The sequence below is a fragment of the Bemisia tabaci genome, chromosome 5 (genome assembly GCF_918797505.1).
Source record: "Bemisia tabaci chromosome 5, PGI_BMITA_v3".
NCBI classification, from domain to species: domain Eukaryota; kingdom Metazoa; phylum Arthropoda; class Insecta; order Hemiptera; family Aleyrodidae; genus Bemisia; species Bemisia tabaci.
Window position 1 is genome coordinate 22,028,693 of NC_092797.1, and position 17,008 is coordinate 22,045,700.

The following is a 17,008-nucleotide window of genomic DNA, read 5'->3' on the forward strand; positions in this document are numbered from 1 at the left end:
ATTGGTAAATTAGGCTCAGCAACATTGAATGGATACTAAACTCAGAACAAATCAGGGAGCAATTGTAAATTTTTAGCCTCAGTCACCCTGAAGACAATCTTAGCTAGCGTATAAAAATCACATAATGTCAGAAAAACTATAAGGCAGCGCATCTCAATAGCTGCGTTTCAGAACTTTGCTCTTATTTCATTTCTTTAAATTGCAGGTGACTTTTAAGGAGTATTTTTGAAAAGACCAAGACATATTACACGTTTGTGCAGTAATGATGATCAATACCATCCTTCAAAAACGTAAAAAATGGCAGAAAATCTGCAAGGCCGTAAACTAAAAGACACAGCTTTGCAATTTTATTATTAGAACATATTCAAAGAATATTAACTGTGGAATTTGGCGGATTCTCCTGATTTTTTTGCTAATTTTTTTACATTTTTGTGGATAAGAAAACACTTAAAAAAATGGAAAAATTTGATTACTTAAATTTTACAATTCATATTCTAAGAAAGTTTAATTTATTTAGAAGGTGATAAATCGGCAAGAGAAAAGTTGCTTACATTTTTTGCAAAAATAAAAAAATAACACAAATAAAAGTAAAAATGAAAAAAATAAAAAAATAATGGAAAAAAGAAAAATTATTAATAAAAAATATAAAAATAACATAAAATAAAATAAAATAAAAAAAGTTGGCGTGCGTATAATTTAAGAAGGCTCCTTAACTTGAGTTTGTATATTGTTATTGGCAGTTTTTGGTGGGTCTCTAAAAATAAATGATTGTTTCTATTAGGTCATAGTCACTAAGGTACGGATGAGCGCTACGTACATGAAAAGGAGCGTGTTGCTGCCATTTGGAGCCATGTTGACGATGGCTTCCGTTTCTTTGCCCAATTCTGCCAAGCGAGCTTTGATGGCAGCATAGTCCCCGTTGGACACGGCCTCACGCAACTCCAAGTGTACAGCATGACGGGATAGTTCTCTCGCATCTGAAACAAAAATAACATTATAATATTAGGCAAAAGCTGTATTCATCAACTTCATCAAAGTCATTCTCATCTATTATTTTGATGATCAGGAGCGTCATTTCCCTTCTCTCTCCTCCCCTCCCTCCGCATTTTAAATTTTATTCTTCAGGAGAAGCAATTTGATCGATCGTGGGGAATTTTTTTAGAACTTGAGAGGATTAACCCCCCCCCCCCCCCCCATAAAAAATTATTTTCCTCCCCCAAGATTTGGCTGAAATGACGCACCTTCCGATGGTGCTTCTACTGTTCGACTTAGGAGAGGACGCAATAAAAGCTCGCAGTTTGCCAATTCTCTCTGACGCTCGTCCGCTTTGATACAGCTCACCAAAACCTTAACGTCGCACAGTGGAACGCGCTGTTAGAAGAGATCAGACGTGAAATTTTTGGCTGAAGTATCAAATTTTTATGTTTATTTCGTCACAAATTTAATTGTAAGGGGTGTTTCTGTAAGGACATCTCATAGAAAAAACCAATGGAGCTACACTTAAACTTTCTTACTTCAAATTTCTGATAATAATACGAGCTTTCAAAGATGCCAGATTTTGTTCGAATTCTCCTGTTGACTCGATCCACTGAGCGTCGTCGGTCACTTTTAAAAGCTTTTATGGTCTGTTTCTGTAGCCTCTCAGTCCGGCACTAAAATGCTTCCTGTACTAGGCCGAAAGTGATGTACAGTACCTAATGCCCATAAAAAATTACAAAAGGCAGCATAGACTTTTCTGAGGTTGTTTTATAGACTCCAATGATTGGCACCTTCCATTTTGAAGAATCTCCTCACTGAATTTTCAAATTAACCGCTGACAGCAATATTTACCCGCGAAGATCGGTAATAGGGGTTAGGCGAATGACCAAAATCCGAAAACCGCGAATTGTCTAAAATTGCGAAACATGGCCTGAAAAAAAAGAGAGAAAAAAGGAGGAAAGCTAGGAGAATGGTATTCTCTTTTAAAAGAACAAAAGTTTAAGACGCCGGAAAAGAAGAATGTGGAGAAGTAACTACTGGTGAGAAACGAGTGAAGAGGAGAGGATACAGTTCATCAAGACGTTTACCTAGTGATATTTTTGCCATGTACTAAAAAAAACCCGAGTTTTAAGTTGGTAGTACACTGTTCAGTCGTTTCAACCTGAAAATATCTGAGCTGCAAAGGTCGTTGGTACTAAAACAAGCGCTCTCATGCAAATTCCATTTTTTCCATTTCATGCTAAGACTGTCCCTAAAGGATCATTCATAAGGACTTCATCATTCTTTCCGCCATAAGAATCAAAGTAATTTTGAAACTTCCAACACGCATTTCTCGAAATAGCAAAAACTGCACTTATACGCCTTGTCCTCCAAGCCCATCTATTGATCGTTGATCAGAAACTTAGATTTTCGAGCGACTAGAATATTAGCTTGCTTAACTGCAGGTTTCCACAATATAAATATTTTATTGCTGAGCTGATCCATTCTAGACTTCTGCCACACTTTTTCATAGACTTTATAACGTTAATTTCCATCACGCGCCTACAATTAAGTATCAGTTCTTGCTTTTAGCCATTAGCTGGAGTTTAAACTACACCTGTGGGTGTCAAGCGAGGAGCTGAATAACTTGAGCCTTCGTAAAAGCTGGGATAAATTATTCTACTTTATTCGAGATCAAGTCTTGTTAACGAATTTGAGGGCAACTGTTCCGCGAGGCGTGTGCCTACGTAACAAGCTTTACGCCAGGAAGGAATAAGAAGTAAACACACGAATACACGCGCAATTTGAATAAAATATATAGTAAATCGAGGCTCATATGCATTAAATGGTTACGTAATATCAAGGTTATAATGCTGCCGTGCTAAGGAAAAACGGCGTATGTGCCTTCAGGCGTTGCCAAATTGCCTTTGATAAAATAAAAATTTCTTGGTAAGCTGATGAATATTTTTCATCCAGTTTTTTAGTAAATTTTGTTCGCAATTTGACCTAAATTTCCTGAAACTTTCAAGGAAAAATATTCATAACTTCCCTCAAAAATACAAATTTTATCGAAGAAAATTTAGCAACTCTCGAATGTTTATACGGCGTTCTTTCTCAGCAAGGCAGGATGGGCAGTCGACATTATTGCGAAGAGAGTGAGTAAAAAAGATGGTCCCTAGCCCTGGTCCTACCTAAAGACATAGCCATACCTGAGGCAATTATGAAGGGGGGGGGGGGGCTACACGGGTTCAGGTTTTCTTTGAAACTAGTTATTCAGATCAGAACAGTGGCGTGGCATGAAAAATCGATAATTATCGATATTTCCCCATTTGAAGCTATAGTAAAGAATCGATTATTAAGGTGTTCGTTACGAACACCCTGTTTATCGATTCTTTTCCATAGGTTTAAATGGCAGATCGATCGATACATCGCAAAGCACGTCACGCCACTGGATCAGAAGTATACTTAATCTGGGAGCGAACTCATCGAAGAGGGCATTTTGCTGGCCAAAATGCGAAACCACGTATCTCCATTTGGAACGTCGCAGACTTTTTGGCGCTTTTTCTTTGGAAAACTAGTCAACATAATTTCTAGAAAACTTCCTTGATTTTTCTTCTCTGGTAGTAAAATACTTTGTGTAAATTTCAAGCCATGCAGTTAACTTATTGTTTCTTTTCAGCAAAATAAAGAAGGGACCGAAATTTTCAAAACACCGCTATGGAGCTACTTGACTTCGCACTTCGGCCATAGATTTCTGACAGCATCGTATAGTTTTCAATCTATGCAGAAATCAATAATTTACAAAAATACTTAACTGACAGGTTACTATGTTGCTGAGGTTTTGTTACTCATGCATGTTCGTAGCATATAAGCTGCACGGTTTTGTTTAAAAATTGTATTTGTCATTAATTAATTATAATTATTTGTTTTGTTCTAATTTATTTTTTGCATTTACACAGGTAATACATAACATTTTCTCCGAGGGGAAAAACATAGAAACTTGGCGTGGGGACAGATTGAATTTTTTATGTCCGCCTTGAATGCATCATGCACAATTGAAAATGCGATTCGACGAGACCCAAACGACTGACCCAAATAAAAAATTAGCACATTTTAGGGGTGAATTTTATGCGGCACTGATGAAAAAAATGGCCCACTCCATGACAAAATGTACCAATTCAGATTCTTTTTATTTTTTTCCATTGGAAACCGGCACTACATGGTATTGTCGACACCCCCTCCCCCGAGTACAAAAATGTTTAATGTACAAAACTGGCGGCTTGAATTCAGACAAAACGCTATTTCAGCTGAAACGGCATGCGGTACGGCGACATCGGAAGGAAGTCAACGTTTTTATTTACCTTCAGCGTTACTAATGTATGAATTTGACTCTTAATCATGAAGATAATGATTCGATTTAATTTCAAAACGTTTCTGAAAGATATCGCGTGAACATAAATAAACCACACGAATCGCATCAGCAAAGCAGTGAACAGGAGGCGGGGAGGCCTCGGTCAACAGGGCCCTTGCTCATATTATTGATCGTGATTACTTCCCTTGCCGACCCTTTATATCTATCGAGTAATGTTACTCCGTTTTTTTGGCACTCAAAAAATTGCTTAATTTGCCTCGGGTGGAGTTCCACAGTGAAATATTTTAAGAGAAATTTCTACAGAATGATGAAAATTTAATCATTTTCAGGAACTTAGACCAGGGCCGGATTTTCCTACTTGCCGCCCATGGGCCGCCTGTATTTTGCCGCCCCCTCCTCATTCCTTTAGAAACATCAATAAAAACCATCAAGTGAACGTGCCAGCGGGGGAGGGGTGCACAAGACGCGTTTACTCGTGTTGAACACATTTTTTGGGAAAGCCCTGCTAACACTACAAGCAAAAGGTCACGGAACTTTGCGCGAAAGTCAAGTTTCGTAAACCTATCTCTGGTGGACAAGGCCTTCCATTCATAAGAAATGAACGAAAAAATTATGAAAGAACAAACACAAAATTTGGTTCAATGATTTTAACTTCCGCCGCCGCGCCGACCGCACCGTGTTTGGCGCAATGCGTGAAGTATTCACGCAGTCTTGTAGGCTCTATGCGTTTCACGCTGACCGCACTGTTTGGCGCAATGCGTGAAGTATTCATACTTTCTTGTAGGCGCTATCCGTTTCACGCTGACCACAATAATCGCACTGTGCTTGATGCAATGCGTGAAGTATTCGTACAGTCTTGTAGGCGCTAATACGTGTTACATGCCGATTGCCGCGCCGAGGGCTTCTCCTTTTCATCTCAAGTCCTCGTTATCATTTCTCCCTAAGTCGCTCCGTTCCAGGCCAAATTGTGTGTTTGGTTTCTCTCTTAACTCGACTAATTAAAGGTGCTGTCTCTTTCTTGTATCACTGACAGACGACAAAATTAGAAATTACTTTACTCTCAGGAAATGAGAGATTTTTTAGCCTTTTCTCGTTTGTAATATTTTTTTTCTAAAACCGATTTTTTTTTTATACCTACATTTAAAAAAGTTGCAAAATTTGCCGCCCCCTAGATTTGCCGCCATGGGCCGCGGCCCATGTGGCCACCCCCTTAATCCGGCCCTGACTTAGACTTTGTCAGGAATTCTTAAAATCTGACGGTCAATATTCGTTAAAATGCTCTATTTTCCGTTATTCATCAAACTCCCCCCTCCCCCTCTGGACATTGACGGAGTTTACTCTAGAAGTCATTCTGAAGCGAGGAGCGCAATTTTCCAAAGGCCAAAAAAGTCCAATAGCATTAGTCAAGAGGGAAAATGTCTGAGGCGCCAAAGTTTTCGCGCTCATCAGTATCATTAGCGGATCCAGCAAATTGGCAGCATTATCTTTTCTCCATTTAAACCTAAGGAAAAGTATCGATTCTTAGAGGGGCCAGGTGCTCCGACAAGAATCGATTACCTACTTAGCATAGGTTTAAATGGAGTAAATCCGGTGTTGCCAAATTGCTGGATCCGCCTGTGATCAGGATGGACAAAATCCTGGGAGCCCCGGTAATCTGGTCATCGAATATAGTGTTATTTGCTCTTTTGCAACCGTTTGCAGATATGGCTGCAGAGCAAAATACGCTCCCAAATGAGAAGGAGTGCAGTGCAAAGCACGATTTTTCCTACCTTCTTCCTGGAGGATTTCCTCGGCGAAGTAAGCACAGGCATCGCAGGCTGGTCTGACCTCGAGTCCCTCGATTGGTGCAACATCTATCATCACGGGTTCGACTCGCGAAGGGTGCAGCCGAAATGGTCGGCGACGGCACGAATATAACGGCTTTCGAGTCTTAATCGACTTAACGCACTCCGAACAACGAAATCGTCTTTGACTTAAAGTCCCTCGTAATCACCATGATCTACGCAGTCCACATCCGAAATAAATAGCTGCTTCATAAACTGCTTACGTAACTTCACACCTTACGTCTTCCTCTACGTTGGCACAACGGTTCATTTTGCGGAATGCGCGCCCAAATTTTCAAAATGTCACTTTAACTGTTCCACAGGTATACAAGTAAATTAATTACAACTTCCTTATTTTTCACGCTGCGGTTTGATCCTTGCACTCCCTGCATGTGCAAGTGCAAGTGTTACGCGAGATTCTGATCAACTGACAAACAAGGCAAAGATGGTTGAGTTCGATAAACATGATTGAAATGAGTTCTGGTCCTTTTTCGTATTATTGCATCCGTAAAATGTTGCATAATAGAACTGGCGCGTTAGAAAAAGACTTGGCTTTCTGGCTGGAGCCCAACTTTGCAGTAAGCAGGTTGCAATAATCAGCGCAAAGACTATGATTCATAAAAATAAGTTGTGAAGACACGGGTCAAAGTCTATTACAAGGGCACCGACACAACGACACAGAGGGGAGCTACGTTAGGATAAGTTTCCAAGGATTTCAAAATTTCCTAATTTCTCCCTGAATTTTCAAGATTTATTTTCCTGACTTTTTGAGGGTGGAGAGCACTTATTATTCGCTAGATTCCTCGATAATGAAAAGAAGAATAGGAAGAAGTAGAAAGAGAAGAAAAGGAAAAAGAGAAAGAGGCGGTATGCTGCTAAAAGACAATCTGTGTAAGCTCCAAATCAAGTTGAGGTTGAGAAACTAGCTAATTCAGCTTTCAACAATTGATACGCTTCCGTTTGGCGCTCCAACCTTTCATAATCAAACTTTCACATTTTTCAATGAATTTATTCGCAAATATATTTGAAGGTTTCGATGGCAACAAATTTTACAAAAACAGAGTTTACTGACAAACGAGTACTAGAGCTCAAGCGAGGAACATACAGGAACAACGGCTGGATAGGTAACTATTACCACTTCTGAGTAGGTTTCTTGCCTATACTCTTAAATGAAGGCACTTTCCCTCAAGGCATGTTAACGAGTCTCCTCGTTTCCTTCTCTCATGAAAAAAACACAGACATTGCCTTCTTTATTTCTTTCATTAATTGCGCGCGTTGCTCTAGCTTTCAAAGAGAATTGCTGAGCAATATTACCTTTGCCACTGGTAAAATTGGAGAGTGGTCAGATTCGCGCCAAAATTCTTTGGGTGTTGGCTCTATCAGGAGCTTCTTGCCGGGCATGCAGCCCATGCCCCATTAAGAACCCGGAAGTGAGACGAGAATAAGCTGGAAGCTTTACGTTACTCCTAATGACCGGAGATGATACGCAGCGCGATATTATACGTGGTTCTTTTGGACTTTTTTAATGGATTCAGTCCAATTTTGAAACGTCAGAAGACGGAAGAACTATCGAAAACTCATTTTTCCTTTCAGCAGTGTTTCGAGGTGTCTTAAACTCAAAGATTGATAACTATACTGACACCTACTTTGAAATTACGAATTCGATAACAGAAAAATTTCCCAGGAATATACTTTAAAGCAGTGGGGTGAACAGACGGAAGGGGGTTTACGAGTATTTCTCTCGACTTTCAAGCCGGTTCTGCACGCATCACGCAGTTGACATTCTGGATTTGGCCCGCGCGCGCGCAGCGTGGCATGGCATTAAGACCTTGGGAGCGCAACAGAGCGGCACCTTATGTAATGATAATTACTTCAATTTTAAGTGCGTCTGCCTTGCAGTTCCTGAGATGGCTCATCCGGTAGATCACCGTTTGGTCTCGTGATATCCTCGTATGGTCAAAAATTCTGGCAGCAAGGGTGGGGCTACAATTTTTTTTTAAAAGATGACACCAGGATGGACCGGTCTCTCTGTGCCTCTCTCAAAAACAGCGTGAAAAAAATGATTTCTTCGGCGAAGAATATTCGCGATTAATTGTACCGAAGTCACAAGATCAAAAAGCGTTATATTTTACTTGAGGGCTACGAATTCTGGCCTCTACGCGGCCCAGCCCCCGAAGGGCGCTTTGCACCCTCCAAGGATCGCTCCCTGGCCCTTACTTCAAATTCTCCAGGAGTGCGAACTCATTTACAAGCTGTTCCCTACCGATAGCCACAACAGTGATAAAAGTCGGCAAAGTTGATTTCTCGGACGATCTATGACGAAAAATGAAAATTTAGGGCGTCGTGGAGAGCTCATTCATACGATTTTCTGCGTTCCACACCTTTCGATTCAGCGCTAGGGCGCAAACTGGCGTAGTTATAGAACATAGAAAAGATTGTGTAAAAGCCCTTGCCCACGCACAAACTAAAGCTCACAAATAGATTCATTTGGTGCGGTAACAGTAGTCTCTCAAACTGGGCCGATTAATTTTGTGAGCATAACCGATGCTATCCGTGAGCTTTAGTTAGTGCGTGGGCACGAGCCTTAACGCCTTCCTTATGGGGCTGACGTAAACTGTTTCCCGGTGAAGCAGCGTTAAGACGAACTAGAGTGAAATGCGAGCGGCTGCTTGTCAAAGGTGCCTCCTCTTCATTTGAATAAAAGCTCACGCATAAAGACGCGTAAGGGCGCTTTTAATTCGATACGTCTACGACAAGTGCTCGCTTCGCCATATGCCATATCGAGGTAAACTGAACGACTACTCCGATTGCACATCACGTCGCATCACATAGGGCCGCGTCTCATTAAATCGATCCCGGACCCGTCAGTGTCACTAGTCATAATCCGCGATCAAAGTGGAGGTGATTGGATGCGACACCTCAGTATAGTAATCTGCGCTTTAATCGCAGTAGATGGGGGCATTCTTTCATTCACGAGAAATCCAATGAGCGAGATTGTCCGAGGCGATACTTAGAGGAATTTAAGCACTTTTGCTTTGGAAAAATTTCGCGAGAAACACCATGGCGCCACTAGTTTTCTTTCGAATGAAAAAAGCTCCCAGACTTGAATAATCCGCAATAAAAGGAAAGGATTACCTACTCTATTCTGAGAGTCCACGTCTAAATCCAGTCAAGCTCTCCATGCACAGATAAAGAGGGAACACATTAGTAGGGTTACCTCAGAATCCCCACACAAAATAAAAAACACAAGAAATCGGGTGTCCAAGGCTAAAAACAAAAAAAAAAAAACGCCTGGGACGTTCCGAGGTGATTTCAATTCAACCCCCTCCTCGACAAGGAAACGGAAAATATATAAAATTATAAAAATCGAGACCCTTGGACCCTCATTCGATATAAAAAAAAAGTGGCACTCCTGCTAAGGCATCGTAACCAATAAGCATTTTGGTGCAAAATGTTAATTTAGGCGATTTCCTTGACAGAGTAAAGAGTCATCGAAAAGATGAATTTTTTCACACATTTAAAAAAAAAAAAAAAAAAAAAAAAAAAAAAAAAAAAACCCACAGACGATTTTTCAAACTTTTCTCTTGTTTTAAAAATAAAGAAAACTCACACCAGAAAGAAGATAGAAATCACTAAATTTTTCTTTTCATTAATGTAACATTGAGCTAAACAAGGACCGCACTGGATTTCCCAAGAGAGCACTGACAACTCTGCAGTCTGCAGATCAAGGAATGTATTCTCCTAGGATACCTTCTATTCTTCTCGTCCTCCCATCTACGAACAGATCTTTGCTCTTACAGGAGAATGCGAGTGGCTGCTGACTTAAAAAGCACAGTCATCGCCATTGCTTGGCAGTTGCGACATTGCCGGGGTTCGCTACTGCAAATTGGCACGTAATCAGCCACACGAGCACGACTGTGCATACGCAGTGAATGCAGCAGAGTTTGTAAGCTGGTGCTCCCATAATCGAGTTCAGACTGAATTTTGATTCCTCTCACAACGTTCATTGAATCAAAACGGGAACGTGATTTAAGAAAGTCTTGTTTGAAACGCGCGGAGGCACAAGAGCACTGAGTTTGAAAACGATAGTGCTACTAGCACTCAAAACCTAACAAAAAAAAAGAAAGGAGAAAAGAGAAAAAAATACCCTTGAGAGCCATCGAGAATCCAACAAATTCCAAAAAACTGCGAGTGCCAGCGAAATTCCGCTAAAGCCAAAAGTACCCGCGATTGAAATCATGACCGAATCTTGCTTTCTGACTGCTCCATAACTCCACGGTTTCTCTGTCAGTCAAAAATTGTCAAACAATTTGATGCGAAGCAAAAAGTCTGTCGTTTCTTGATTTGTAATTTTAGCTTGTGCGCTTTTTTTCATACATTACGACACGGTTTCTTTAATTAAAAATTCTCTGATTTTCCATTACTTCCGAGGACTTAAAAATGAAATTCCCTGACTTTTGAATGTTTTTGTTAAGAATATTTTTCTACGAATAGGTTCTTCACGAAGTATTTAGAGCAAAGTCTCTTGAAACTGTAACAATTCAAAATTCGGGAGCTTTAAAGCAGAAGCTCTGGTCTCATAATCGATAACGTGTGTAAGTGCGGTAGGAAATGATTGAATGTCTCGGCTGGAAGACATACTCTCAAGGTTCTGCGGCGAAATTCCCTGAATTTTGAATATTGGGCAAAATTTCCTGACTTTTCAAGAGCTGGTCACCGTGTCACCCTGTCAAAGACATTTCTCGTAAATGTCCAGTGATTTAATTTTGTGTATGATATCTGACGAGCTGGGGCATGCTTAAAGTTAAAGATTTTGGAAAAAGAGTCTTGGGTATGATATTGTCTTAACTGTGAATAATTTATCCTAATGACAAAACTTTCGACTAGAAGTACGATAAACAAGTCATGGTAGAGTGATGTTGGTACATCGACTATTCGGTACGATACCTGACGTGCTGTGGCATGTTTAAAGTTAGAGAGTTTTTGGAAAAACAGTTTTAGGTATAATTTTGTCTTAACTGTGAATAATTTACCGTAATATCAGAACTTCCGACTAAAAATACGATAGACAAGTTTAAGATGTAGAGTGATGGTGGGAACATCGGCTATTCGAAGCCCTGAGGGCCTTACATATTGGACCAGCGATGCATTTTCGGGACAACCGCGGTCGGTGACCGCACTAATCTGATAGGCAGCCGGTTCTATCACCTACTGTCATTTGTTAACCTCGCTTTAATCCCGACAGAACCTGTAAGCACCTGTTATTTAACCTCCTGACACGTAGCAATGGCATTCTGAGCCCGAGCCGTAGCTGGTTTGGAATCAGCTCTCAGCACTATGAAGACTCGACGAAATAATGCACAAAACCTACCGATGGATATTCGTGCTACAAATCCACCAGATAACGTGAATTTTTTAAGCTCAGGGATTCACATGATGGATTTAAAGTTGGTCCCTTCAAACTCCCTTGCACCCGTCTCAAGAGATTTACATTGTGTTCGGTTCGGACGATATCGAGCAGCACTTTTTCGAATATACGTAGTCTCGAGAATTTTTACGGAAACAGAGTAGTATATACGTGATTAAACTAACGAATTTTCCATGCTAAAAAATTGATGTAGAACATTCCATTGTTAGATTACTTTTAGAGCATGGTTCCGACCTGAAGCGCCTTCATTTCTCGTGATACTCCACGCATTGCCTCGGAGTTAGTTTAGTTGCTTAACCCAACCGAACCCAAGTTGAAGCCGCGCAGTGAAGTTCTCAATCCTCTTCTTGGGCATGGCATTATAGCTCAGAGCGTCTTCTTTTTTATAGGACATTTTCTGGACGCATGAATTGTTCCTTGTAGTTGTTGGCAAAATTTACAGCATTTTTGACATGATAAAAATGTTTTCCCAGAATGATTCGATGGTTGATCGATTGATTCATAGTTGTTGAATCATAAAACATTTTCTCTACAAAACATCCGTGGGTGCAACATTACGCTGTAGTACGATAGGAGGGGTTTGTAAACAAGATTTTGCCGAGAAGGACTTTTGAATAACTCTGAAAGTAGGTCCTGCGGGTACACATCGCAAATTGAAAGACAAAGTTATCAGCTATTTACTCGAACTAGATATGGATCACTGATCAATAAAATCAAGGTGGAAGAAATCATGGGATGCACTATGCAGTAATACAATGTGACTGACGTCATCCATTGGGTTTCTCAGCGGTGATATACGTTGAAAGTTGCCATTTCAACGAACTAATTCGAAGGATTCGATTACCAAAAAAACTATTCTATTCAACGGAAAACAAACGAACTCATGATTGTGGTTAAACAGAAAACCTTGAAATTGACACTACTTTGATTTGTTTTTGTTTTGAACTCCTTTATTTACTGATCAAGGAAGTTTTTCTTTCTTCCTTCCTCCCTTTCTTATTAGTCGATATGATGTTGGGGAACAGTAACGTCGTAATTTCTAGATTTGAGTGGTAACATCGATTAAAAACGCACCAGGAGACAATCAACAATAAAAAAAAGCCCATTTGTGATGACTCAAAAAAGCAAGCAGCAGAACCTTAGTTTATCTACAATGAAATTCACGGGCGGAAATGCACACCATATGATCGAGCACTATACATATAAGCACTTCTCAAGACACGACACTTGGGGCCCGTATCACCAACTCTGATCGAAACTTTTTGTAAAGCCAAAACTTGGAGGGAACGCTATTTGTAGGGGTTTAAGGGTTCGTATGAAAAATTTGGGATCCGGATATCCTTTTCGATTTTGGCGCGAAAATTTAGCACAGACCTAGCAACAGTGATTTTCTGGGGGTGTCCTGGCGCCTGGCCCCCACTTTTTCAAGAGCGGCCTGGGTCTACTAAGGGCGAATGGGGTTTCGGGAGAGCTTTTCCTGGGAATTTTAAAAAGAAGCTGCCCTATCTTAGATTGACTTTAAGACTATTCCCGCGCAAAATTTGGCTGTACGCACAAGTAAGATCCAATTACACCAGTAATCCTTGAAAAAATCTCAAATTTTTGTTTGTATCGTATTCAATTATGCAACAAAATGTATCGGCTTAGCGGCTATTTTCCACTGTGAAGATTTTTTAGGGAGAAACATGAGCCAGATGATGCCGTTTCAATGGTTGTGGGTGGGCCCTTTCTTGCCCCCTGAAAGCTTTGCCTCACAAAGAGACGAGCCATTTGGAGAGGCCGGACATGAAATGTTTCACTAAAACTTCTAATTTTGATGTTTAATCTGTTACAATTTCCATTACATGGTGAGGCTCCATGGGGCACATCTTGGGGCACAAAATTTTACGGGAAAACCAATGGGACCATTTCCAAACTTCTGCGTTTTGCACTAACAAAGATATGAGCTTCTGAAGTTTTAGCGTCATGTCCGACAACTCCGATGGGCTCGTTCCTCTGTGCGCCTATGCATTTTGGAAAGAGAATTAACCTCCGTTTAATACAGCCAGAGGTTAAACTCGTACCGATAGGTTGAACCAGGCCCTACGAGAGATCACTCACGGCACAATTTGATTCGATAACCGCACAACTTCGCGCCGGCGAGGTTCCGCGAAATACGTTACACCAAGGGCCGACAAAGAGCTAACTCGCACACGTAATGCAATTCCAATACGATCGGCACTGAGTATTGTTTACACTTGGACGTAACGTGAAAACCACGTGACGCACACTTGGGAACGGACCGAGTTTTCCGGAAAATCTCGTCTTGGGAGAACGCTCTCGTCGAGTGCAACGGGCGAGCGGGTTACCGGTTAGGCCCCGGGTGGTGTTGCAGCGAGATTGGTGGGAATACTGGAAAGACGCAGCGCACATTCGAGTGTTCGAGGCATTCCTCACCGGCTCGAGTTACGTAATCCACATTAACGGCTGTGCCTCCTACCACTGTCCGAGTGCTCGCGGCCCGCGGGCTACGGATCATTCTGGTTTCGGGATAGGATAGGCCGAGCCGGCCGGCTGGTCAGCCCCCCTAGCGTCCGGCCGGCCATGGCTTGGACACCGCGCAACACCGCCTAGGTCAATCGGGAAGTTGGCGGGAGTCGTTTTTCGCATGCCGAGGGAGCTGGGACCGAATTTTTGGGGCTAAAACAGGCCAAATTAGCATGTGCCATGACCGCAGGTGAGTCTGGCCCACACGGTTGCCGCAGACTTCAGAAAATGGAATTCCCTGACGATTGAAGATATGGCAGGCGGTTAAAAGGGCTTCATTAAAATTGGCTTAGGGGCATTTGATGTTCGAAGCGTCAGACCCATTCTAGAAAGCAAATAGAGGTGACTTAACGATTTGTCCCTGATATTTTCATCATTTTTCTGACTTTAAAATTTCCTCACAGCGACAACCCTAGCCTATGCCGGATTCAAGAATTTTTTTTACTTAGTGTAATATCGATTTGGACGCTCTGGAATGGGAGCACTGGAAGAAAAATCTTGAGATATTATTTTGACTTAAAGCGTCGTTTTAAGTCGACAAACTTGGGTTTTTTTAAAAATATATATCTGTGCGGATTCAACTCAAAATAAGTATTTTTAGTTGGAAAAGCGTCGTTTATTTTATCGTTCAGTTTGAGTAAAAAAACGATAACAAAACAACGTGTCTTTCACTGAAAAAACTGACTTTAAGTTCAATCCGCACGGATTTAACTAAAAAAATTTGATCGACAAGAAACGACGCTTTGAGTCAAAAATAATACCTCAAAAGAAAATTTTTCAGTGAGGTTTGAGGGGCACCCTATAATGCTAAAAAGGACCCACGGAAGGGTCCACGAATTTTTTAAAAATGTGGCGTTACGCGGGGCATTTTCAATATATTCAGTACTTTCTGCCCCCTTGTTTACTGAGAATGAAATGGGACATCGAGGAGGAAAATTCAAAAGTTATCTCGTTGTCGTTTGCGGCAGTAATTCTTTTTACGTTCTCACGTTTTGACGGACGCATTTCGCAACTTGTCATAATTTTCTCTTCAAAGTTTCTGAAATAATATCCGTTGTGCATGCTACCAACGACTGAATCAACTACCTCATTAGAATAAATTATGTATCCAAGAAAATGCATACGCATTTAGAATAGAACTTCAAGACTCATGCTGCCAGAAATAAGGTAATGAGTATAGTAGCTACAAGACACGGCGTCGATGACGATATCTAATCTACTCGCTTTGGTAAAAAAGTTTTCCTGGTAATCTAAGATTTAGTTTCCCAAGGAATGTTTATAATATAACAAAAGAAAATTGATAGGGACCTATTTTAAAATAACTCCGACTCCGACATTATATGGCCCGAGTCGATATCGAAAATCGAAAGACACAACAATTTGACATATCAACTTGGTCCTCTATCCGTTAACTCGTCGTTCATTTAATAGAGGATACCGCAAAATCACTTCTTTATTTGGGCCATTTCATGGCTTTAATCGTGCCCGTAGTTTAGCTTTTGGAAATTAACTTGCATTTTGTCGTCAAAAAGAGCTTGGCGACGTGACGCGTTGAGAATAAAGCAAGGACGAAATTGCGAGTAAACAAACTGTGCTCACACAACTGAGAAAAAGTTGGGAGCATGGATGACAGAAGTTACATTCTCTTCGGCGTTAGTATTTCAGTGTACAGGGCACATTCCACACACCCCGAATTCCTATTGTCGACGTGCCGACGTCTCGACACCTATTGTAAAACGACACTCCTTAAGAAACTCGAAGAATTTACAGCGGACGGATCGCGTTCTTATGATTCCGGGAGGAAGTTCTCTCATTAAAAATGAATTTTTTTTGTCGCTTTCAGGGTTAAGGCCGCGTTGGTGAGAGCTTCCCACCGTTCACCTACAACCAAAACTCAGCGGAGAATGAACCCACACACTCGAACAGTCTTGCCATTTCAACGCTGAAAAAGGTAATAAAAAATGAATGGGCGAATGAATGGGAATATGGATCCGTCATTGAAAAGAGTGCCGAGAGATTCGACTATACTGAGGATGTGGAGAGCATTCAAGTAATAAGTGACACATCTAGGAGGGAGGGGGTCGTGAATCTGCATTACGGGAGGCGGCGTCATATGGACATTTCTCGGAAAAATTTGAGAGTGAAAAGTGTTTTCTTTTTACTTCATTTCTTCAAATCATCGAATGAAATTCAATTGAAAAGCTGCTTCAGGCTGCCAAGACCTCCGGGTTACTGATTAAAATGAGCCGCGGCAGTTCAAACTAAGGACTAAAAAGCTAAAAAAAGAAAGAAGAAAAAGGAAAGAAGCGAAAAGAAAAAAACGGAGGAAAGAAGAATGAAGGATGCTTATATTTGTTGCTTATTCAGGACAAAATTGACTTAACCTGCAAATTATTTTTTTTTTTTTTTTTTTTTTTTTTTTTTTTTTTTTTTTTTTTTTGCTGGTTTAGTGGCTTATATTCCGTTGGAACCTACAGCCATCGATAGACAGTATTTATTGTCCTTAGACATCATGGGATTTAGGCACATCCATGCTCCAGGCTTTCAAATTTTCAGGAATTAAGGCCGAGTGGAATCTGTTTCTGCAGATCCACTCGTCTGTTCCATGAAAATTTGTCGCCACCACCGGGATTCGAACCCGGGACCTATTGGCCTAGAGTCAGACGCGCTGACCACTAGGCCAACCTGGCCGGCAACCTGCAAATTCAATGCTTTAAAATTTAGAACATTATACTTGGAAAGCCCGCAGAATCCCCCTTCCGCCCCCTCCCATCGTTCGAAGTGTCTGGACTCGCCTATGCGAATGAATCTCTAGTGCTGGGCCCAGTATATTTCTTTGCCTACCTCCCAAACTGAGGGCGAAGTATATAAAACGTGAGCTCAGCAGTTTCATTTTTCGTA

The 17,008-nt window shown here is 41.0% G+C and overlaps 1 protein-coding gene across 11 annotated transcripts in view; it reads right to left on the reverse strand.

Moving 5' to 3' along the window:
• Lrrk (Leucine-rich repeat kinase) overlaps positions 1–17,008 on the reverse strand; it is a 69,701-nt gene that overhangs the window by 33,912 nt on the left and 18,781 nt on the right. For 3 of the 11 annotated variants that reach the window (XM_019050875.2, XM_019050874.2, XM_019050877.2), the window contains exon 5: positions 818–977. In XM_019050875.2, the coding sequence (XP_018906420.2) occupies positions 818–977 (160 nt within the window). Of the gene's footprint in view, positions 1–817; positions 978–6,099; positions 6,762–13,610; positions 14,015–17,008 lie in introns of those variants that run through there. The other 8 variants (XM_019050882.2, XM_019050881.2, XM_019050883.2 and 5 more) reach the window with 8 other exon arrangements.